This window comes from Cydia strobilella, chromosome 8 (assembly GCF_947568885.1).
Source record: "Cydia strobilella chromosome 8, ilCydStro3.1, whole genome shotgun sequence".
Classification (NCBI taxonomy): Eukaryota; Metazoa; Arthropoda; class Insecta; order Lepidoptera; family Tortricidae; genus Cydia; species Cydia strobilella.
This window is the reverse complement of record NC_086048.1, coordinates 15550247-15576339: the sequence shown is the minus strand read 5'-3', so window position 1 is coordinate 15576339 and position 26093 is coordinate 15550247. Positions and strand designations below refer to the sequence as shown.

Below are 26093 nucleotides of genomic sequence, written 5' to 3'. Positions count from 1 at the left end.
CAAAAGGTCGCAAAGTTTAATATTACAAACCTAATACAAAAATATGCGTTAAAATCATATTAATATTCGCTGCGGTTACTGCGATAGTTGAGCATTAAATAAACCTATTGGTTATACGCGATGTTATTCGTTAAATTAGTTTTATTCAGTTTGATTTCATTATTAAAATTAAATTTATTAATTAAATTTAACGATATTTTAAATAAAGCCTCTATTTTATCCTAATCAAGATGACGTGCAATTATTAATTATTGTATTGTATTAATATGACATCTTATACGTAAACTAATCAATCACGTAATTTAAAAGCTATAAAAGTAGAATATATCTATTAACGCCGGTCACAACTAAAATATTTTATTATCGTTATTTTATACGTTTTAATTGATATTTCTGGCCTTGACCAGTGAAGTCAAGTATTAATAAAAGTAGGAAATAAAACGCCAAGAAAAAAATTACATTGATATCGTTCATTCATATATTGTATTTAATGTGAGGCGTATTCTGTTTTCCCTACCGCGAATTACAGCTTTAATAACGATTGGAAAACTAATTAAATTAGGTTTACTTACGAAATATGGTTAGATATATCTTATTGGTAGTTTCTATTTAAAAGAAATCATCTCGAAGAAACAGACCTCAAAATAATTCCCTCGAATGTTCCTCTGGAATGGAAAAAAGAAGTGATGACACTCGCTTTCGTAAGTTCTCCAGATTAGGTTGCCAAAGTTGACCCCAGATTTCATCGGATGCAACTAGGAAAATCCGTTACAAGAGGAGCCAATAATACCTACGTCTTACGTCCATAATAGGCACGCACAAACACAGAAAGAAGTAAGTTATCGTACTTAGCGATTAGTCAAAACTAAATATGTCAATTTTTCTTATTTTTCCGTCCACGTTACCTAATAAGGATTTGGCGAACCGTAGACGTTTGTGTGAAGAGGCAAAGTGTTTGGGCCGAAGGATGCATGGGTAACGAGGTAAACTATGACGAATTTAGGCGTTGCCCAAATGCTGTAGTATACGAGCAAACTAACTCAATATACCTATTTAATATTAAATGTAATTTTGTGTTCTGCGTAATGACCTGTCCCTCACCTCACTAGTGGCACATAGGTAATTAAGGTTTTTTGCGTCCAATTGTGCCTACATCTATACTTTTATTAATATTGATGTACCTACCATGCATGTAGGTATAATATATGTAGGCTATTTTTATGCATCCAAATTAAACCGAACCGTTGATAAGAAAAGAACTCTGTCGCAGTGTTTTCTTAGAACCAATAAATAGGAGAAATACGGTATTATTAATTGGTTTGCTTGATTAATTGGTAGTTAGTTCATTTTTCAAAGTAACCTCAATTGAGGCACATAATTATCGCCTCATTTCGATCTCATTAAAACTAGACCTGCCGATTTGAACTTAACAATTGATGTAATTTAAAAAAAAAATGACATTATTCGTGCGCTATATACAATGTCGTAAGGTTCAAAAGGAGTAACATATAGTTTTTTGCAAACCGTTCTACTGGACAATAACTTAATCAAGCGGCGCTTATTACATAAATGAAATGACGTAACCTAACCAGTCACGATTACTGTCCATTTTTTCGAACCAAAAGTATATGTAGGCTTAAGTTTAAAAATTAAACACGTAGGTACAAGCTCGTCACATTAAGTTTTTTAATAAGTTGTAGGTATTCTTATCTTACGCAGGAACGTGTAAATGCAATCTACTTACTGGATGATGTGTTACTGTTACTACTTACCCGTTCGCTTCAAGTTGGCCGTCGGCGGCTGTTACATGATAACGTCTCAGGTACAGGTACAATTACTTAGTAGTTGACAGAAAATAATTTCGTATTACATTTTTTAATATGTATTTAACATCTTGTAACTTACCTATGTTGAACAAATAAATCTATGAATCTCTTTGAATCTTTAATGGTCACCTAATTTAATATTTTTAGGGTTCCGTACCTCAAAAGGAAAAAACGGAACCCTTATAGGATCACTCGTGCGTCTGTCTGTCCGTCTGTCACAGCCTATTTTCTCCGAAACTACTAGACCAATTAAGTTGAAATTTGGTATACATATGTTAGTTTGCGACCCAAAGACGGAAATGTAATGTAAACAAATGAATTTTAAACATGGGGCCACTTTTGGGGGGTAAATGAGAAAATTAATTAAAAAATAAAGTTTTTCAAACCATATCGTGTTATATATCAAATGAAAGAGCTCATTGTGAGAATCACAAATTTTTTTTTTTAATAATTTTAATAATTTAATTTTAGAATAAACAATTTACAAGTTATTCAAGAAAATAGACAAAAAATGACCATTCCCCCCTTTATCTGAATTCTTTAAATGAATAAATATTATCTTATCTTATCTCCGAAACTACTGTGTCTAAAATTTTGAAAAAAATACACAAAATAGATCTTTACCTATAGATTACAGGAAAATCTATTAGAAATTGCAGTCAAGCGTGAGTCGGACTTAATTACTTAGTTTTCGATCCGACCCCTACGGGTTTTTTAAAAACATTTCACTCACGTTTCACATAAAAAATACATTGTCTAAATTGTGTAATGTACGGAACCCTTGGAACGCGAGTCCGACTCGCACTTGGCCGGTTTTTTGTGATAGTATTAAAAGCTGTGGCGTCAGAGGAAGTGATACGGAAAAGCGGGCCCGGAGGTAACGGCTAACTTGAAGCGAACGGGTAGTACACGCCTATAGATTTTTAGATTTATAGATAGATAAAGCGTTTATTTGATTCCTGCAAATACACACAATTTAGAAAGGCAAACCAAAAAGCCGTATGGTATCCCGATCCCCGATTTTTTTTTGCTAAGTAATAACTTTTTAAAGTTATGTTTGACTTTACTTAACTGGGAGATCAAGATCATTCTTACAATGTCTGCTTTAACTTCCCTTTTGCCGCCATACACACTCGTAAATTAAATGCTTTGGGGTATACCACATTGAGTCACCATAAATGCGTAGGACTCGTATATGGAAACGTAGCTATAGTGTTAAGTATATAAATACCGAGTGCGTCTGAGCACATTAATGCCACGGTTGCTTGCGCATGCCTGAGCCAGTGTGGATCGGCGCGCCAGACAGAGCACACGCGGTGCAACTGATAACAGCGATAACCAACATTTGGTCTACCTGTTCAGTGACGTCACGACCTTCGAATTCGTATATTTGTTTACGCCGGCTGAATTTTAAAAGGTTGGTGCTAAACTACAACCAGGAATAAACGAGACTTGTGAAAGTGAATTGGAACGCGACATTAAGCTGAGCTATTAACTAATGATGATAATAATAAGGAAAATAACAGCTGCGGTCGTGTTGTCAAGTTTTTGATGAAGTTTTTTTTTTCTATTAAGTGATGCTGTTTTTCCAGTTTCTAAAAAAACAACGCTAACGATATAATTCGTTTATTTTTTATAAACAACTCGAACCTCGAAAAACTATTGAGGTGTGAACTACTCTGTAATTGTCGCAAATATTTATTTTTAGGTAGGTTATGTCTGTGTTAGAAAACTGTTGTAAAAACAGATACCGTTTCTTTTCAGATGAAGACATTAACAGCACTATTTATCGTCGCACTGTACCTAGCGGTCATCGACCTCGGCTCCACGGAGCAGAGCGAACACGAACACCACAAACAGATCCGCCACAGACCAAAGAGACAGTACCTAGGCGACTACGGCTACCAACCGGCGTGGTACCGCCCGCACTATCCGGAAGATCGAAGAGACGACAGGAGTCAACAGGACTTGCTGCCGCATATCTATAGGTTACTAGAAGAAATTTCTGACTTAGTCCGCCGTCCTCCTCCTCCGCCACCGCCTCAACCGATCTACATACCCTACCCCGTCCAGTACCCGTGCCAACGATGTAAATGTCCTACGCTGCAAAAGCCGAACGTTACAAGCAGGTTCCCGGAGATGGAGGACTCTAACCAGAACTGGGGGTACGACGACGCCGGCGAACCGGAGGACGACTTCAGCAACAACAGGCCGATTAACTTCGATCCCATCGCGCCGCCCTCGGTCACCTCCCGCCCGCCGCCCGGCGTCGAACATGGCAGCATCCAGGCTTCGGTGAGTGTCCAAATCTAATCTAAACAACCTTGTCAGAGGTGTACCTAACTTTTTATTAATCTACACTGCTCCTGAAGACAGGACCCGACAGAACACGTGATGAAATACCCTTTTGAACTACTACTTAGTAGTTTCGTAACACGTTATAGTCAAGGGCCGAAGCAAATAGTACCTAACTTCTTCTCTTAAACTAACAAACAACATAACGAACCTTAAAACCTTGAATGGTTGTAAGCGTGGGTGTACCACTGATAATCATGGAGTTGTATAATAAGTTGTCCCTGACCGTCACCATCATTATCAGTCTGATAAATGTTATCTAACATCATGGTTTAAAAATGAGTCTTTTCAGGAATGTGTGTCAGCTTTGCACAAATTGCCACATATATAATAAGTAGTCAACACATCTCTGTGTCACATCGTCACATCAACTAACTTTAAATAAATATCAAGAAAATTAGAATGAATGCTATTAAATAATTAACATTTATAATTTTCATCAAACACGTGTTGATGAATGTTAATTATTGTGAAGATCAAATGGCAAGATATAAAATATTGCCACTTGACAAAAAGATACCTTCAACATTTTTAAATTCTTTCCGCTTTCTGATTTCTTCATGCCTTGGGTACGAGTAATCGTCAATCACTATCGACCATTTATCAAAAAATCATTCCACTAGAACACGTTACAGACACTAATGTTATAGGTAACATAATACTCTACACCAATTTATCACATAATTGGTATCAATTACGTAGAAACTTTTAGATAGTCGTTAGACATTTTTACGTATTATTGGAATATAGTACAGGCAATTAATTAATGTACCTATTTTACTCAAATAAGCGTTTTTGTTTGGTTTTGTGATGCACAGGTACATTATCATTAGTAATATACATTTTTACCACGTCATTTCTATTTATGATATATAAATACTGATAGTAAATACTGTAATAAGTATATACGAGCGTATTCAAGCTATCTGAGGACCGAGATTTAAATTGCAAATGTGTTCCAAATTGTGTTAAAGATGCGGGCGCTTCTGATAGCAGACTATATACAATTTCTACAACGTCTGTCTTTTCCAGGTAAACACACAACAAGGCAGGGTAGGTTCCAATACCCGCCGTCCGAAGCGCTGCGACGCGATGGTGCTCTCCTGCTGTGACCCCTCGCAGTCCAAGCAGCAACAGCGGGCCTGCTTCGTCTCAGGCAACTGCGCGTCTTACTTCGACAAACGCGATGTATGCTCCAAGCAGTTCGTTCAGGAAGTTTTAGACATGTTCGCATCAGCGTACGCTCCAACGCAGTGACGACTGTAGATCGGGAAACGATTTAGTCATGATCAGTATTTATTTGGTGTTAAATGTTGTTGGTGCTGTACCGTGTTCAAATTACGTACGAGATATTGCTGCTCGTAAGGTCTGGGTTATCGCTGTCAATTATTGGCAAGCTATTTAGAACAAACTTTGTCACTTAGGTATTCAGGTGATACAAATTCGATTAACGTAGCAAATATATTTATTTCTTTCTGTGATTATACGAAAAAGAAATGAGCTCCCATTTTAAACGTAGTTATCAATTGGATCGAACCGTGATCAAACGAACTTCAGTTATCTTTATTTCAATGCACGGCGAACGCGACGCTACGTCTGTATAAATAGAAATACAGTCACTAGATGTAAATGTACGAGTAAGTACTTGGTTATATGTTTTGTTTGTTTTCTGATGAAGCTTAAATTTTTTCGATAGTTTTAAGCATAGTCCTTCTTGGCATAAAATCCCAATCTACAATCAATATGATGACATAAGAATTGCTTTTAGTCTAAGTATACGCTTAAGTGACATGCCAGCTTTAATGAATAATTTACTATTCTTTGTATGCGTGTGAAGGTCGTGCTTAAAATGTTGAAGGTGTTTCTTTAGGGTGTCCGGTTTTTGTGTTTCGCGCGGAAACCCGTCTTACCTTGAATGTACCCCTACTGGACACATCTTCAGTTTCGATGCCATAATTACACTAGTTCCTTGTACTTAGTTATGTTAAAACAATGCATTTTTATGCTTTAAGTATATTATATTATATTTAACTCGAATATTATATTTTACACATCATTTTGTAAAAATATTTTGAAGGTGAACCTATACCCGTACCACTAGTTACTGACAGTGTCAAGTCAACACTGAAATATACGCTAACACTGCGAAAGTGGCGCCATCTAGCTGGGTTTAAGCTTTGGGTAACCTAGTCGAACCACCTTAAGTAAGAGCGAGATGCATAGAAAGAAAGTTACGTAGACGTCAGCGTATATAGGTATGTCATTGTTGACACTGTCAGTGACTCGTGGTAAGGGTACTGTTGCTGTATTTCTTTGTTGTTAAGTTAATATTATGTGGAAAATAAAACCGCTAATAACTGGCCACTTAATAAAATATCAGTCACTGTAAATATGTAATGTAATTTACTTAAACCGTAATTCACATACATAGTTGCGTTAATTTCATTACAAAGATATTAGAAAATAATATATTTTGGTACAGTGGCCACTTGGCCAGTTATTGGTTTGTCTATAGTTATTACTTTACCCCACATCTAAGGTTGGCAGCTATCTGTTATATAGATAATTAATTATGACGAATGTTTGTAAGTTGATGCTCTTGTAAAAACTGTTAACAATGCAACTGTTTATTAAGTTTAATATACGTAAAAATAACTAATATCGATATTATTTATATTTTTTTAAATTACTTATTTATTTTGTGTAACCATACGGATTGAAGATGTCTAAAGAATGTGACCGACAAAAATGTAATTATTAGATTTTAGGCTAAATAAGATATATGTATATCTAATACCCTCGCCAGCGTTTTTACGGTGAAGATGCAGTATCTCAGGTCTAAACTCACCTAAACCTTCACTGGCAATCACAATAACTAGAACAACTCTCGATAACAATACGAAGAGTGCAAAAAAGCAATTTTACTGCGTATGGCGGTCACGGTTCCTCAATTTGAATTACCGGTCATCCCATCCTGGCTAGCAGAAAAAAGACGCAACAGTCACAGATATTCTTACTACGTAACCCCTTTTCACACTGAATTAATGACTTTATGGAGCGGAAGTCGCGATAAACGTACATCTGTTCGGCCCCCAAATTTAACGGTTCCCTGTTGCTGGAAGTGGTAGCAGATAAACTATAGTCTGCATCTTCTCAAATAATTGATTCGCCAAAGACCCTGATCTGTTAAACAAAAGCCTTTGTTCCTTTTATGCGTGCGCGTGCCCATGAGGGCGTAGCCATTGTTGGTGAGCACATGCCACTCGCTGATATACTTGTGTAGTTTGATAACCACAAATTATTAGGGGAAAGTGCTGCTTGAAAATGTACGAGTACATTCATTTAAAAGACTTACCACACCATGCGTGGCCGGGTATCATCGTGTATATTTTAGTGTTCAGGTTAGGTACTTAGGCTATAACAAACATCTGCGATAAACATGAATAAACTAGAACAACTAAATAGCCAATTCTGTGACGCCTTTATCACGTCAGGGAACTAGGTACGAGCTTCATTTGCTCTAAATAGATAATAACACTTTAGTAGGTTAGGTACTGTACTTGGCTTAGTAATGTCGAGTCAAGGTAACTGTTGGATATTGACTCACTGTTTGTTTAGGTGTGATAGATAACTACTTTGCGTCTGGATAAATATTTGGCAAAGATGACGGAAGGTTGTGAGAAAGGCCAGCAGGCGTGTTATGATCGCCGTAGGTCCGTGAAAATCTGCCGCGAGGCCGAAAAGTGATCAGGATAATCATAATAACTTAACCCTTAATTAGGCAGGTAAAAAAATAATTAAAAAAATATTTTTTTTTCTTTAATGAAGCTAATAAATAAATAAATCATGAAAAAATATATAAAAAAATATTTGCCTTATTTTGGAAAAAGAACCATGTATGTCACAATATACAATGCCAATTAAAGGTTTTTTCCCCTCACTAGCTCGGAAAGCCGTCTTTTATCCTTTAAAACAAGCGGGGAAAAACGCATTTTATCCACTAGTGGGGAAAGTAATTTGACCTTGGATGGAGCGTGTTTAAGTAGCTTTTGACAGATAACAAAACGTAAAACGCTCGTAATAATGGTTCGTTCGATATTAATTATCATTAAATAAATGATTTAATCTAATAAAAAATACCAAATTTAGCTTTATTTAATGATTTTAAGTCATAAACCTTAAATTCCATAAGAAACTGTTTTTTTAAATGATGTTGAATGTAATTCTGAACGCACAAGTTGAGTCGATGCAATTTCAAAACGCATTGTCAGAAATGTCAACATTGTCAACAAAAAAATTCTCGCCGACTCCGACACGTAAAAATACACAACTTCCAGAGTTTTCTGTTATAATAGCGTATTATCGTAAAAAAAATAGTGATTTTATTGATGACGATGATTAACGCCTGTGGATGTTGCACTTTCCTCGCTATAGTGAGGGGAAAAGTTTTGTGTTACTCACGGGTGCAAATGTATTTTACTTCTCGTGTGTTGAAACCAATTCCACACTCGCGGGTAAAATACAACTTTGCACCCTTGTATAACAAATAACTATTGTTGAGAAAAAAAAACATGTTTTTTTAAGCAAATGATAAAGGAATTTTACTAAATAGCAATACACGGAACAATTAAATTTTCTCTTAAAACAAACACCTGAATAAAAATAACACATTTCTTTCGTATTCTCAATTAAATACTAGTGAAGAAGTAACTGTGAAGCAATCCAATTCATTTTACAATAAAATGTAGTGGCAAAGAAATCATTGTTTTGCATGGTATTCTAAATGACAATTTCTATTGTTTCTGCCAGCTACAAAACACCAATGAATACTGCATTTTATGTAAATTTTGAACAAAAATGGCATCTCCCTTGAGTAGTGAAATCCAGTGACAAATTTTATCATAACTTATGACTCTCCTCTTACTTCAAGAGGATGAGTTTGTGTCTGTTTACTTCTTTATCTTTAATTCTCCAATTTTTGGACCCTTTCTATGTTTTTCAGACCTACAGAACCGTCATATAGAATTAAATTAGTATTTTTTAAAGGCAATATAAGTTTCAGTGAATTTGGCAGTGTATGACACGTCATATCGGTAAATATGATCATGCTTTTGGCAGTGTATGCCACGTTATACAACAAGTTTGAAGCAGAATAACTATTAGTAATTTAATTTAATTTAATGTTTTTAGGGTTCCGTACCTCAAAAGGAAAAAAAACGGAACCCTTATAGGATCACTCGTGCGTCTGTCTGTCTGTCTGTCCGTCTGTCACAGCCTATTTTCTCTGAAACTACTGGACCTATTAAGTTGAAATTTGGTATACATATGTAAGTTTGTGACCCAAAGACGGACATGTAACGTAAACAAATGAATTTTAAACAAGAGGGCCACTTTTGGGGGGTAAATGAGAAAATTAAAAAATAAACTTTTTCAAACTATATTGTGTTATATATAAAATGAAAGAGCTCATTGTGAGAATCTCAAATATATATTTTTTTATAATTTTAAACAATTTAGAAGTTATTCAAGAAAACAGGCAAAAAATGACCATCCCCCCCTCTTTATCTCCGAAACTACTAGGTCAAAAATTTTGAAAAAAATACACAAAATAGATCTCTGCCTATAGATCGCCGGAAAACCTATTAGAAATGTGCAGTCAAGCGTGAGTCGGACTTAATTACTTAGTTTTTGATCTGGCCCCTACGGGTTTTTTAAAGACATTTCACTCACGTTCCACATAAAAAATACATTGTTTAAATTATGTCATGTACGGAACCCTTGGAACGCGAGTCCGACTCGCACTTGGCTGGTTTTTTTTTTTGTTAAACGTTGATGCAAAATACATTACAGTGTTATATATGTATAAAGAAATAAACAGCATGTTTTATAAAGAATAATAAGAATAATGTATGCCCTTCCCCTTGGCCTTCGGCGACATCAGTTAAGACAATTTTAAAGACTGTCTTCAAAACATGTTTGCGATGCGTTTGTCATTATTTTGGAGATGGCATCACATATTCGTAAGCAAGAACTTTTATATAATTTGTAAAGCGTCATAATGTAAATAGAAAACCCCATCTATTTTACTCTCTCAAAGATTTAACTTAGTTCTAAACTTAGTCCTGAAGTTAATAATACAAATGCTTACCGTCTACGAATGTAATGTAATGTTCCTGTCTCGCACTATTTGTATTATTATGACAAAGACAAATATTATGTGCCGGACTCTCTCTGAATTGGCTAAGTTTAAATTGGATAGGAAATGCAAGAACCGCAGCGCAGACATTGTAGTACAGTAAAACATTTTGCTAGCTTTTGAGAAAATGGCTAAAATCGTTTAAGGCCAAAACATAAACTTCGCATATGATACCTACCAACAAAAACCTCTTTAAAGGCTTCCATTTTGTTGCTAATCAGTTAGAAATAAGGCTATTGTTCATAGATGACTCATCCACTTAACGCCTTCCCAGCTTTATAAAGTTGAATACTGCACAAAAGGGCAGTTACGTTACAAAAAGTTCACGTCATGGCATCACGTACAAGTCATGGTGTAAGCAATTAAGATTTTTCCACGGCCTAATAACGACTCACGTAGAACAGCCCGTGTACTGCCACGCTTGATTGACCTCTGGTACGCCTTATATCGTTACAGTAAGGTTTGCGAATGTTCATTGATTGTATCCACTATACCAAAGATATAACTCCGTAATAGATGTCTTAGGAAAAATCGTGCCTCGAAAATCAAGAAAATTTGATTCTCGATCAGATGGCGCCACTACATTTGGCCTACTCTCGTATAGATGGCGTTGACGGTTTCGTTTGTTATTTAACAATTTTAACGTATATCAGTGAAAGAACATGGGTCAAAATAATATAAAAATAAATAATGCAAATCTTGCAAATACAAAAAATCATTTATCCATAAATTAATTTTTTGATATTTTTATTTTTAGTTTTAATCGTGTTCTATAGATGGCAGTGAATTTACTGTGGCTACAAAATTTACTATGACAGTACCGCTCTATCCTATTATATCCTCTTTGACTATACTATACAATATAGTGACTATTATGATATTAGTGATGGTTACGCTAGCGCCGGCGAGTTATTAAGATCAGTGTAACGTAAACTTGAGGTTCGTTATAATAATAATGAATAATTGGAGCGCAGAAGGCCAAGGGAAGCAAGGATGGTGGTCTTGGACACGGCGCAGATAGTCCGGCGGTTCCTGTCTCCGCGGCCCTGACCACCTGCCCCGCTGCTGGCGGCACCCTAGGTTAGGTTTTTTATAATGTGTTTATATATTTTTTTTGTTATTTTGTACGTGTTTTTATATTTTACTTTTATATGTATATTGTAAAACCCTAACCTGAGAAAAAATATAAATAAAGATAATAATGAGTAACCCCAGAGTGCATTTATATCTAGTATTTACAAGTCTACAACTCCCTACTGCTTAGTAAGTGAATGGAAATACACCCCTAACCTCTAAGTAAGTACTTAGATATACAGCTGTATCAATACGTGATTCACTGTAGTTCTTTTCAAAATAAAAGAAAATAAAAAGAAAAAAATAGTCAAACCGCACTCCGTGAAATACGTATTGATTACAGTATCTATTTCCGTGAAATTGGCTGTATATTTAGTGTAGTCATATTCAAGTTATGAAGATTAGTAAAACTTGTCAACGAACAATTTTATTGAACGTTTAAAAATATTCAAAAACCGGCCAAGTGCGAGTCTGACTCGCATTCCAAGGATTCCGTACATTACACAATTTAAACAAAGTATTTTTTATGTGAAATGTAAGTGAAATGTAGAGTCTTAAAAACCCGTAGGGGTCGGATCAAAAACTAAGTAATTAAGTCCGACTCACGCTTGACTACACATTTCTAATAGGTTTTCCTGTGATTTATAGGTAAAGAACTATTTTGTGTATTTTTTTCAAAATTTTAGACCCAGTAGTTTCGGAGATAAAGGGGGGGAGGGGGAATGGTCATCTTTTGTATATTTTCTTAAATAACATCTAAACTGTTTATTCTAAAATTATAAAAAAATATATATTTAAGTTTCTCACAATGAGCTCTTTCATTTGATTGTAACACGATATAGTTTAAAAAACTTTATTTTTTAATTTTCTCTTTTCCCCCCCAAAATTGGCCCTCATGTTTACATTTTATTTGTTTACGTTACATGTCCATCTTTGAGTCACAAACTTACATATGTATACCAAATTTAAACTTAATTGGTCCAGTAGTTTCGGAGAAAATAGGCTGTGACAGACGGACAGACAGACAGACGCACGAGTGATCCTATAAGGGTTCCGTTTTTTCCTTTTGAGGTACGAAACCCTAAAAATGAAAAAATGTGTATTATCAGTTATCTATTTCCGGCATTTCAATAGGATTTGGGCTATGTTAAGTTACGAATCACCTAATAATGTCATTTTTACAAGCTTTTTATTAACTTGCAATAGTTCCAATGTACCTATGTAACTATGTTTGTACGGGTCAAATCTTGCAAGTTAAATTTGACCCACTTCCCGAGTTCCAATGAAGGTAAAAATTTGCATACATATGTAAGTTGGGTAACAATGAAATATTATGGTACCATCGAGCTGGTCTGATGATGGAGACAGGAGGTGGCAATAGTAACTCTCTGATAAAACAACGAAACCTAATTGTGTTTGGGGTTTTTAGAATTGTCTCGATGAGTGTTAGTTGCCTGTACAAAGAAAAATACAGTCATCGATAAAAGATTGTACCAAAAATGAAATTCTTGCCCAAAACTTATTTTCATGTTAAAATCAATAAAATATGGAATGCGGATTGTGGCCTGGCCCATAATCTACAGCAAAATGATTCATTAGAGTAATTTAGCGAATCACTTAGGTAATTTAAAAAATCAGATAAACTATAAAGGGATTGGTTTATATGTATATATATAAAAATAAAAATAAAAACATATTAACCGTGAGCCCAAGTATTTTGACCTGCGTGGTTTTGAGTGTGAATGAGTTTTGCATTCTTAGATAAAATTTGGCAGACATCGATGTAAATGGCAAATATTTCTAAACAATATGTTTTTGAATTGGTTAATTAATTACTGAAATATACGTACAAAATAATCATCTTTATATTAACTTAGTCCCTATTGTATTTTTAAGTACGTATAAAAGTACACGAGAAAACTAATCCAAACGTTATGTCGTAAATTGAAATACCTATGGTAATTAAAATTCAATTATGTATAATTCTGTTTTTTTATTCCGTAGACTAAAATGACATGTGGTACTAAGAAATGTCATGTCTTACACATGAAACGTCATTTTAGTCTACGGAATAAAAAAACAGAATTATACATAATTGAATTTTAATTACCATAGGTATTTCAATTTACGACATAACGTTTGGATTAGTTTTCTCGTGGTACTAAGAAATGTCATGTCTTACACATGAAACGTCATTTTAGTCTACGGAATAAAAAAACAGACCTTAGGTATATGAGAATACATGGCATATGTCATAACATAACAGTTAACTTTGTGCGTGAACTTGAATGGAAACAATGATGTAAAAATATGCGAGCTTCTTGTTACTACAACGTTGTAATTTTTTTTGTAAGTTATAATGGCTACCGATTAAGTTGATTAAGTTAATCACATCGATCATCCATTAATTAGTCCGTTGTCACTGACCACGCACGAGATTCCATTTTAGGGTCCCGTAACCGAAGGTTGACAATTAAATCCCTATTAAATACTAAGCTTATGGTGCATGTCTGTCAGGAGGCTTTATGACCTATACTTAATACGTTTATTAAACTGTGTATTCCTATTGCCGCTACAACCAAAAAATGATAAAAGGTAAAATTGAGGGGGATACAAGAAAAGGTTCTTTCTTAGTATATTATAACGGATAAACATACAAACCTCCAACTCGAACGATAATAAAAAGAAATATTACACTCCATAACAATAAATAATAAAAAGTGGCCAAGCGTGAGTCGGTCATAAAACATGTGTGATTGCACTGAACGCTCTGGGCGCAATTCCGACTCGCACTTGGCCGGTTTTTTATTTAGAGAAACATACCAATTTAATAGGTAAATCATTATCTGGCCAAAAAGGACGTAAGCGCACTTCGAGAATGAGTGGGAAAAAAACCCTTACAGCTCGGCTTTAAGGTCACTGTTCGCATCTCTTGAAAGTTTTCCCAGATAACGACAGATTAATTGTCATTGTGTGTTAATTGCGACCTCTATCAATAGTTGTTAAGATTTTTGGTTTGCGTTTTATTGAGCTAATCGCGGTCATTAAGATTAATAGGTACGTCATGCCATTCGTAGGAAACTCTAAATGCGTCTCCAATCTAGTGTGTCTAACTACAAAATTTACTAGAAACCAATACGATCACAAAATAAATAAGTAGGTAGGTAGGTATTAAAGAGGCTATATAGGATATATTTAAAGTTACATTATCCCATCATTATCGCGTGATAAATGCCACCAAATTACGCCTTCAGAACAGCTTGTACGAGCTCGAGCGTACAGTGTACGATAAATAGACAATTTATTTTGTCAGTGTCACTTAGTCGCGCTCCAGTCTACTAAATCAATACATTTACGTATGCACGAGCAGTTTCAAACAACATGCAAGTCATCTAACGGATTATATAAACTAATATATTATAAGTAAAGAATAGGGTGTTTGACTGTATTTAAAATAAATTATTTTACACCATGCATGAAATAAAGCACCAGAAGATTAATAGAGAAACGTAGAAAGCAGTAATTTTTAGACACAATTTCTATTTTAAAACCCGTATGAAACTATAAAGAGTAGGTAATATGATCGTGACGTCACATGCTAGTGTTTCATATAAATTCCACAGCAGCAAAATCGTTTTGACAGTTCGAAAAAAGAAACTGATTTGACTAGTAGTCAAATACCCTATTGCGAATGACTGAACTTTCGTCGCCTCACAGTTGGAAATCCCATAGCAACTTATTGTTAGAACTGCGGTCCCTCGCTTACGTTACTATTATGAAATACTACGTAACCACGCCCTCGTGATCAATGGGAATAGTAAACAACTTAGTTTCCTCGTGTCAATTAATAATAACTCTGTTTTAAGGGTCTCCGGCAAGCTCGGTTCTCCATACAAACGTAGTTCCGCTCTCATTTTAAAACGACTAGCTATAGATTGCTCTGAAACGTTGTACTTACAATAGGATAAGGTATATTTAAATATGTCTGTAATTAATGAAATAAAACTATGAAAACGGATTATATCGCGTATATTGAATTTATAATACATCCCGACGTTTCGAACTCTTTACAGCGTTCGTGGTCAACGGGTGACTGAGGAAAAATTACAAAATGCAAAAATACCCACATACTAAAATAATGAACAATCATAGACTACAAACTTTAAGGCTGGTTGTACATGCAAAATCGGTTCATAAGGCTAGTTATACACTAAAATTATTTTTCAAGTAAAGATATATATATATACGCGATAAAAATAAACTATGCCGGCTCCAACCCTACACCACGGACCCGAGAAGATTTAATTCCCTCCTAAATTGTAGGAGGGTATCCCAATATGGGACCGGCAACAAACTCGGCGGGACACATCTTTTCAAAACATCAGAATGTCCAGCATCATCCAACACTACGGTCTCACAGTCTATGTCTCGCTTGCTCCTTTATCAGGTGGACTACAGGATCCCAAGCTGGTGGTAGAGAAAAGCCATCTTCCCTATTAAAGTTTGGATATTTCTTAATCTCAATGGCCTCGCGCAGCATTCTGGGTATGTAACGCTTCTCCTTGGCAAGAACCAGAGGCTTATCAAACTTGATTGAGTGATTGGCTTTATCCATGACATGCTCACAGACAGCAGACCTAGGTCGACGGTGCTTGACATCAGCTATGTGTTCCTTCACCCGAGTGGAAATGCTCCGTTTCGTCTGCCCGACATATGATAGGCCACACTCACAGTCCAGCCTGTACACTCCTGCAGTCTGTAGAGGGGTATTGCATTTTACAGGCCTCAGGAATTGTGACATCTTCTTCATTGGCTTGAAATATGTTTTTATAAAAACATATTTCAAGCCAATGAAGAAGATGTCACAATTCCTGATATGTTTTTATAAAAACATATTTCAAGCCAATGAAGAAGATGTCACAATTCCTGAGGCCTGTAAAATGCAATACCCCTCTACAGACTGCAGGAGTGTACAGGCTGGACTGTGAGTGTGGCCTATCATATGTCGGGCAGACGAAACGGAGCATTTCCACTCGGGTGAAGGAACACATAGCTGATGTCAAGCACCGTCGACCTAGGTCTGCTGTCTGTGAGCATGTCATGGATAAAGCCAATCACTCAATCAAGTTTGATAAGCCTCTGGTTCTTGCCAAGGAGAAGCGTTACATACCCAGAATGCTGCGCGAGGCCATTGAGATTAAGAAATATCCAAACTTTAATAGGGAAGATGGCTTTTCTCTACCACCAGCTTGGGATCCTGTAGTCCACCTGATAAAGGAGCAAGCGAGACATAGACTGTGAGACCGTAGTGTTGGATGATGCTGGACATTCTGATGTTTTGAAAAGATGTGTCCCGCCGAGTTTGTTGCCGGTCCCATATTGGGATACCCTCCTACAATTTAGGAGGGAATTAAATCTTCTCGGGTCCGTGGTGTAGGGTTGGAGCCGGCATAGTTTATTTTTATCGCGTATATATATATATCTTTACTTGAAAAAATAATTTTAGTGTATAACTAGCCTTATGAACCGATTTTGCATGTACAACCAGCCTTAAAGTTTGTAGTCTATGATTGTTCATTATTTTAGTATGTGGGTATTTTTGCATTTTGTAATTTTTCCTCAGTCACCCGTTGACCACGAACGCTGTAAAGAGTTCGAAACGTCGGGATGTATTATAAATTCAATATACGCGATATAATCCGTTTTCATAGTTTTATTTCATGAGTAACTATCGCGGTAACCGAAGACAATATTATGTCTGTAATTAGTTTATGTAGCTTCAGATACTTGTTGTAATTAGTTTATGTCGTAGCTTTTCATACAAAACTTGTTTTTTTTTTTTTAGTCAACACATTAATAAGTACAATACCTACATAAAATAAAAACCAAAACTTAAAACTTATTATTACTAATTAAACCTAGACGAGTTAAAACTAAAACAATACAACTTAAAAACTAAATATACAAAATCTCCCTTAAATCCCCCGCTTCAGGGAAACTCCCCAAAATGTTGGCGGCATTCCCCCTCCGAATCGCCAGGCCCAGCCTTTGCGCAAAGAAGGAGCTCGCCCTATGGTCGCCTGAGACGCCTACTAGTCGAACACTTAGTCGAGTACTTTAACAAACTTTTTAGTGTCGGTTGACCACGGACCCAACGTTTCCACCGCAAGCGCCGCAAAATCGTATTCGTTCGTTAAGAACGCATACTTGTTTACGCATACTTGTTTTTGCTCTATTTCGTTTGTTTTATTAACTGGAGCTATATAAAATACCTTTCGAACCTAGATATACCTCATGTCATTCTATGTGCAAAGTTTAATTACAATCCAACATGTAGTTTTAAAATGAGAGCGGAACTAAGTTTGTACGGGAAGGTGCAATTCGGCCGAGCTTGCCGGGGACTCTTAAGAGTCCAGAGAGAGGGGGCTACAGTAAAGTCTTCAAAAAAGGAGTGTACAGTTTTTAAAGGGTCGGCAACGCGCATGTTATATGTCTCTGGTGTTGCAGGCGTCCATAGGCTACAGTGACTGCTTACCGTCAGGCGGGCCGTATGCTTGTTTGCCACCGACGTGGTATTAAAAAAAAGAGGAATTTCATTCCGACTTTATTATGACGTTAAAACACATGTTCGTTAAAAAGAAAAGAAGTGGCACAGTATCCTAGTGTGGAGTGTTTATTTGTTAGATTTTCTTTTTCAGTAACATAAAATTGATTTTTAGGCCTCCCCTACTTGCAAAAAAAGTTTCCTCGCAGGTCAAGGTAAATTGGAAACTTCACACATCTTCGTAAATGTTTGCACATTTTTTCGCCATGTAATCCTTTACCGAAATGCAATTGGTTAATATCTAGTTATATCTATTTCGTACATGACTACTGCGAAACTCTTTGGTATGAGCTTGCGTTTGAACTTATTACGTTCATTTGCTCGCTACCTCTTGCAGGAATAAGCAAATAACAGAATGAAAACCCTTTTTCCAGAATTATGGAATACAGGAGTCGTCACGTTACACGTTACAGGCATCATCCCGTAATGTCAACTGCACAAGGTGGAATTAGTAATTACACTACACGATCGACCATACTGTTAACTAAGTAACGCAGTTACATGCATTTTGACACCCACCCGCTATCTTCAGTTACCCGTGAACAAGATGCAAACTGCGTCGAAATATCGGAGGCTCGAAAACAACGGGTTATCACGGTCCATGTCCATATCCCGGTCAATATAAGTCTAGTGAAACTAACCGTGAATCATTTAAAACTGTAACTAAATAACTATTCGGAAACCTTATTGCATGTACATAAAGTCCACCATTGGGTAAGCTTAAGAGAGTTGCTGTTAGTATATAAGTTAAACACGGTGTCACTTGTATAATGTATAACCCCCACAGCTCACAAGCATAGCTTTTGCAGCGGAGAAGTTTTGCGGTTCTAACTAAAATTTGTCAGACATACCACTGCACTATTTACGGTGGAGTAAAGCGTATAACGCATGAATTTACAGTCCTGTACAATGCGAAGAAGCGTCTGTCACACTGTTTCCTATTAATGCTTCCTATCCTGACTGATAAGTGAACCACTCAAATGGAAATGGAGCGAGCTATGCCTACATAACTCGACGAGTTGGCGAATTGAAGACAAGTGGCAGTGCACATTGTCTATAATTGAGTGGCCACCGGGAAAGACCGACAAGCCTACCCCAAAACCGAACAGACCGATAATGTTGTCTCATGATCATTCATAGGCAATCGTTAAATAAACGCAGCGTACGGCCGGTCGTAGTGTGGATCCTTGGAAAGACCGGGGTCGGGAAGTTACTTACTAGTCGTCGAGTAGATCCTAGAAAAAACTTACTTACTGGTTGTTAATAATATTCTATGACTAATACAGAAAGATACGGTAAGCCTTATGACATAAGGTGTTACTTTAGTGCAGTGCGTCCCGGTTGAAAGAGAATTTTGGATAACTTCCAGAATGATGACCGAATTCATTCAAGGAATACTAGCCGAAACCGCACGTACGGTATACGTAATATTCATGTTATGTGAATGTGAGATAGGTCGTGACTTCGTGACGTCACGCAGATCTGGCAGGTCGCTGAACTCCCGGAGCTAGATGTTCTAGGCTAGAATGACGTCATGCATTAAGGCGTAAATAATAAATAGTAATACCTATACATGAGCATGGTAGAAGTCACTTGTACCGGGAAGCTACTTTGTCTTATTTTTAATGACTTCAGTACCTACCCTCTACTTTTGTGAAAATTATGATGTCACGAAGTTGGATGTTCTGAGCTCTAATTTCTCTGAGTTATGGCTGTTTTCTACTTATTGTTGAGCTTATTGTGGGACAAAGTTTGTTTGTGTTAAATTGTCTTAATTTTTATTTATTTATGGGAAGTATTTGTAAAAATGAGCCATTAAATCATTCAGACGGCATATAAAAATTTTGCTGGCAATAAATAATAAGGTACCCACCTTATTATACCAGATTATATGTATACGTTTGATTTGAAAAATCGGCAGAGTTGCAGGCAGAGCGAAATCAGCCCACGTGACACGAGTACCCAATCGTGTGCGTGCTTTCATTCGATGATTACTTGTTTGACACCAAATGCTACTAAAAAAGTGGATTAGTTTAGGTTAGGTTAGAACTGCGAGCTTGACAGAACACATACCCACTCGGGTCACCCCCCGCACCCGGGTGGTATGCGGAATGCATTTTTCCCTCCTAACAAAAAAAAAAGGTTAGAACTGCGACCTTCACAGAAACCGACTGCTACTAGAAATATGGGTTAGGTTAGGTTAGGTTAGAACGGGCCTTCACAGAAACCAACTGCTGCTAGAAAACAAAGTTAGTGACAAAATGAAAAATGAAAGCGAAGTACCTAATCAAATGATGATAAGCAAAGGGTAGGTAAGGTTGGTTAGACATTTGCTGATCAACCGATTTTTCAGCTAATCAATTTTTGCGGTTCAGTTAAATAGTAATCCAAAATGAAATAATCGCTTAATACCCACTGATTGCTTAACACAATTTGATTACTGCCGTGCCGCTCAAATAATTAATTTGCCAGCCAAATTAATTTAGAGCAGCTCAGTATTAATTGGGAACTGGTTTAGAAATACATGCTAACCTTAAGTTGCTAAACAAGTCTCTATTTTGGCTGATCAAATATATATTTTTATTCATCAAAATAGGAGGAGGATGCAGATCGATAAATAACACCCTTTACAAGAAAAAAAAAGACTTGTAAAGTAATGTAGTTTTAAGGAAGTATAACGAACCGAATCTAACTCTTGAGCAAAAGTCCATTATCTGGTTACACGTTTTATACAGGTACGTACTCTTATTTCGGTTTAGGTACTCTTGTTATAAAAGTATACATAAACGTAAATACTCATATGTTAGGTATATAAAGAAAAACTTCGTCATTTAAATACTTGTACTTAACGCGAACCAGCGTTAAATATTTCCTATAAAAAAAAAACAGAAATTTTATTCTGATATCAAATGCAAGATACGCTGTCGCAATTTTCCATTTCCAATGAACATGGCCCGTGAAATGCGGTGAAAGGGAAAAATATTCCACCTTCTTTCAGCTTTTTATGAAGTAGGTAACATTTAATATTCTGCGCTTTATTCGACACGCGGTAATAACTGGCTTGTTGAGATTAGATTTAAATCGTAGTTGTAAGTACGTCTCATTTCCGAATTTGCGCGGTTATTAAGTAAAAATACAGGCTTCCTTTCATTTTTGCCCAGAACATTTTTTTTTTCAAACACCCACAGAATATTGCCTAAAACTAAATTAGATTGTGATTATGTCTGCCCATCACTAGCCGCCCACAAAGTTAAATTTGCTTAGACAAATACAATTTTGTTTGGTCACAATGAAGATTCAAAATACAAAGGAATGGAAGACCTTTTTATAAGCCTCTGGGCAGCTAGAGGTTAAACTCCGTAATTGCTACTCACATTAACAGTAATGAACATTAGTCAAAATCGAATATAAGCGTCCAAGAAACGGGTGCCAAAATCTATCCGTGGCTGATTTCCGATATTATCAATTGCTGCTTCGTCAAAATACAAACTTTAATTTTTCAATTTAGGTTACATAGGCCAGAGCGCATTATGATAGGAAAGCAAATACCTTACCCAACAAAACTGGAGTAAAATGTATGATTAACAAAATTTCAGATTTCATTGATCGTAATAAAGTCGTAATTACATTTTGTAAAAAAAACTTAAAAAGTCATATCTGCTATTATGACACCTAATTTATTGCTTAATTGATATAATATAGGTAATAGTCATCAGTGGACGACACGACATAAAACACGATTAATAAAAAACTGGGCGTAAGAGAGACGGCCTATTGGGGAGTACACCGTCGAGATCAATAAGCACGAATTAGTTAAAATTTATGTACTTGTTTTAATACTCTTCAGCTAGAGTCTGTGCGGAAAGTGAAGCATCGTAGGATTTTGGATTGGATAGTAGCCTACAACACAAGCCTTCTTGAGCTTACTGTGGGACTTAGTCAATCTGTGTAAGAATGTCCTGTTATATTTATTTTATTTATTTATATAGTTTTGTACTAATATGACTTGTAGGTACTCAGACAACGATATATATAATATACAAATACATAAATACATAGAAAACACCCAAGACTCAGTAACAAATATTTGTGCTCATCACATAAATAAATGCCCTTACCGGGATTCGAACCCAGGACCATCGGCTTCACAAGCAGGGTCACTACCCACTACGCCAGACCAGTCGTCAAATCAATAGACCGCTAGATCTAAATTTAAATAAATCTACTCTAGTCACCGCCCGCTTTAAAGGTGTCAAACCTTTACAGTACTTACCTACCCTTTCTTTTACTTATTGTATCTCTACATTACCTGTACTGGATCTTCTACCACCGATATATAGCGGTACTTACCTGAAAGAAAACAACAATTAATTCGTGATTTGCAAAGCTAAACATTGCCATTGAAGGATAACATATTAATTGGGTAAATGACAATGAAAAGTTATGAAATTTTCGCATCGGAAGAGGACAACCGCATAATACGAGTGCATTATTCTAAAATCCATTCATAGTTAAATACTAGCGAACTGCCCCGATTTCGCACGGGTTACACAAAACCTTAACAAATTATATACCTAAACCTTCCTCAAGATTTATTCCATTGATAGGTGAAAACTGTATGAAAATCTGTTCAGTAGTATTTGAGTTTATTGCGAACATACATAAGGTGTAGTGCTTTGTTTGGGTGGCCAGGCATCACAAATATGGATATGCTGAAACTGAATAATGTAAGTCAAAGTTTGTTGAAGTTATTTACTATCAGCTAATTCTAAGGACTTTTCTTAAACAAATGGGTGAAAATACGACCTAAAACAACAACCGTGTCCTCTAAACTCGTGAAGTACGATGTCAAAACTGTCAAAAGCCCCTCATTCCAAGTTGTATAGATCCTAATTATCATGACTATTAGGCGACGTTTAAAATGTTCTTGCTTTTTATGTGAATGCAAAAATTGCTTAAGACCTACATTGTGTCTAATGCATTTATTATTATGGCGCTTATAAATAGAAATGTCATACGCAATGACCGTATGAGTTTGTAATTAACCAAACAAAAGTACATACGTGATTACTTAAATAAAATAGTAATTGAATGTAAAAAAAAACTAAACGTTGTAAGCTGCAATATACAGAAATAAATTGACAGTGTTAAGAGCCGTCTATGTAAAGTGATGTAGATGATTATAGTTTCGTTATTGTCTTTCAACATTTGATAATCTTAACGATGTATTGTTGTCTATACATATTCAGGTAGATTTCAAAATATCGTCCGAATACGCAAAATGGTACAAAACTGTATTATTAGGTACATTTTAAAATACAGGCCAAAAGAATAATTTGTGTGATAGTTAATTTGAGCAATAGGGGCAAAGAGCAGGTATACAAAGATTTAGCCGCATTTAATATTATCATTAAACTTTGTTTGTAGGTACGGAAACGTTGACAGTTCTTTATGAAATAACAGTTGCTGGCGCCATATCGGTTATAGGCAGATCGTAGATAGCCCGTGGTGTAAGCTCTTATACTAATATTTTATGTACAATTTCCGTACATTATTTTAACTTAATTTAAAAACGATGGGACTATTTAACGTAACGTTACGTTATAAACGTCAGAAGAAAATGTAAGTGTACGCGTTTAGTTAAAGTAAATGATTACCGCAACTGTAACGAATACCTACTGCTTTCGTCGAGATCCATGGTTTTTAAAAAGCGTCCACGAAGCATCCTAACGAAAACGTTTGAGTTTCGATCTCTCACAGTGAACTTTGCTTCGCTTAAACTTAAGTTTAAATTTAGGTCGTGGCAAAAAAGTCCTTTTGGAATTAAATATCTGTCGCTTCAGTAGGTGTCTCAACTCAAGCTTAGACCGAAGTAGATAGTATACGAAGTTTGTCAACCGCAGGCGAGGCCGAGTTTCGCCGTCCTGTGATGGCCAACAATGAAGCAAAGTGGTTAAAAACTTATTTATTTATCTGGCGACTTTGCCACATTCATATTGCTGTAGAGTCAATATTTACTTTTACATAATAAAGACAAATTATATTAATGAAAATATTGAAAATATAAACTGAAATAAATGACGTATACGAAAGAAATTATTTTTATAAAACAATTTGATCTGTTTCCTAGTAGGTGATGAAAATGTTATGCCAATTTTTTACTTTTCCAAGGATTTATTTTAAAATTGAAAAATAATTTGTCAACTGTAGAGATTATGTTAGTTTGGTAAGTAAATATGTAGAGAGACATGATTGACAAAAATATACAATGACAACAGTTAAAATTTCCAGTAAACTACTTACAGGACTTCCTTTCTTGAAGTGCATGTCGTAGGTACACTTTTTTTACACTAATGCTAAACCAATAACTTCCCAGTTACCTGGTCAACTTCGTTACCTACAATCATCATCACAATCATCAAAAAAAAAATGCGGTTTTTATAAATTAGTAATTTCATTTCTATTGATAGTTATCGAAATTCGATATCTGCGCCTTATAATAATTGTGGCAATATATTCTTGTATTTCACGCCATATTATTCACACTAGGCGCTTTCACATAATTATGGAACGTTTATAGAATATCCATTTGCACATATTATCTTTTTCAATCACAATGCGCAAAAATATGTCACCACATGCCATAAGGAATGTGAATGTGTGAGGTCAACCACCGCCCCTCCCCCCCCCAATCCTTTCAAAACAGTTGAACTACATCTTTCTCTAAAGAAAGTACTGCGTGAAAGCGAGACAAAACTGGCTTCGTAAGGAGGCACCGTTGTACTCGTTCTTTTGTCACCGGACCCTTTGTACCAATGAACCAAGTTTCTTTGCCACATAAAGACATTTAGAAAAGTATCCGTTAATCTTCCATGGTAATACCTCGAACATCACCACATCAGGTCTCTCTACGTCAGCTAAGTACATTTTAACCTACAAGATTTTTCAAATTTACGAGTACTTTGGCTTGAATGGAAAGGAGACCTGCAATTTGGACATCCATAAACCGTCGGGTGAGAATACGAAGTCAGTTTACGGACGATAATTTACCGTTACCATGGAGATCTGTCCACAACGTGACACTTTTTCGTGCATGCGTGTTCATTAATTTATAAGACGTTATCACGTCAAAAATATTTTTCGAAGTTTTATATTTAGGAAAAATATTTCAATTCAAGGACGTTCAATAGAACTTATTTATCATATAGGCCCATATGTTTACTATTTTATAGTACCGTACAAATATTTTGGATATAGTGGTAATCATGAAATAAAAGCATTTTTATTATTGCCATATCCTTTTTTGATGAGTAAAAACGGGTAATGTTAAACGTACAATGTATGACATGACATGACACAAAAGTTTCGGATGAAACACTTTTGTAATATTTTTTTGTTAACAGTGTAATTATCTTATATAGCAAAATACGGATATGGCACATTTTTGAAAACAAAAATTTGTTTTTCAAAACCGATTAGTATCAATTATAGCATATTTTTTGTTATTTTTAGGAATCATTAAAAACCGATTGTTCTCAAAAATGGATATGGCACAAACGTATTCTCAGCCGACGAAACATAAAGCTGTCAGTGAACTGTAACGGAGCCTTAACCGTTTTTACGATCGTTTTGCCGAAGCAAACAATACATACGAGACGATTATATAGTACAATGGTCAGTCATGCTCATGACGTCACTGTTGGATCTAGGGCACTATGGCCAAGTACGACTAAAAGACTATAATTTTCTGGTATACAGAGCCTAAGGGTCAATACAGCAAAAGCGCAGAATCGAATACATGTTATGATAGGTTTACAAGTCGGTAGCGACTCTGCCTACGAAACTAAAGGTTCTAGGTTCGAATCCCGTAAGGGCATTTATATGTGAGTTTATTACTAATATTTGTTCCTGAGATATGGATGTTTTCTATGTATCTAAGTATGTACTAGTATTTATCTATTTAAATATACATATCTTTGCCTAGTATCCATCGTACAACAACCTTTGCTCAGTTTGGGACTAGGTGGATTTGTGTAAG

The 26093-nt window shown here is 35.8% G+C and overlaps 3 protein-coding genes across 3 annotated transcripts in view; 2 read left to right on the top strand and 1 right to left on the bottom strand.

Moving 5' to 3' along the window:
• Positions 1–26093, bottom strand: part of LOC134743779 (uncharacterized) — a 198933-nt gene that overhangs the window by 94194 nt on the left and 78646 nt on the right. The gene's annotated exons all lie outside the window — the stretch shown is intronic.
• The window catches only part of LOC134743744 (uncharacterized), a 467732-nt gene that overhangs the window by 438249 nt on the left and 3390 nt on the right, over positions 1–26093 (top strand). The gene's annotated exons all lie outside the window — the stretch shown is intronic.
• On the top strand, positions 3074–5546 carry LOC134743684 (uncharacterized). Its single transcript, XM_063677281.1, has 3 exons — positions 3074–3243; positions 3591–4121; positions 5214–5546. Exons 2-3 carry the CDS (start codon positions 3591–3593, stop codon positions 5436–5438), a joined length of 756 nt encoding a protein of 251 aa, XP_063533351.1. The 5' UTR covers positions 3074–3243; the 3' UTR covers positions 5439–5546.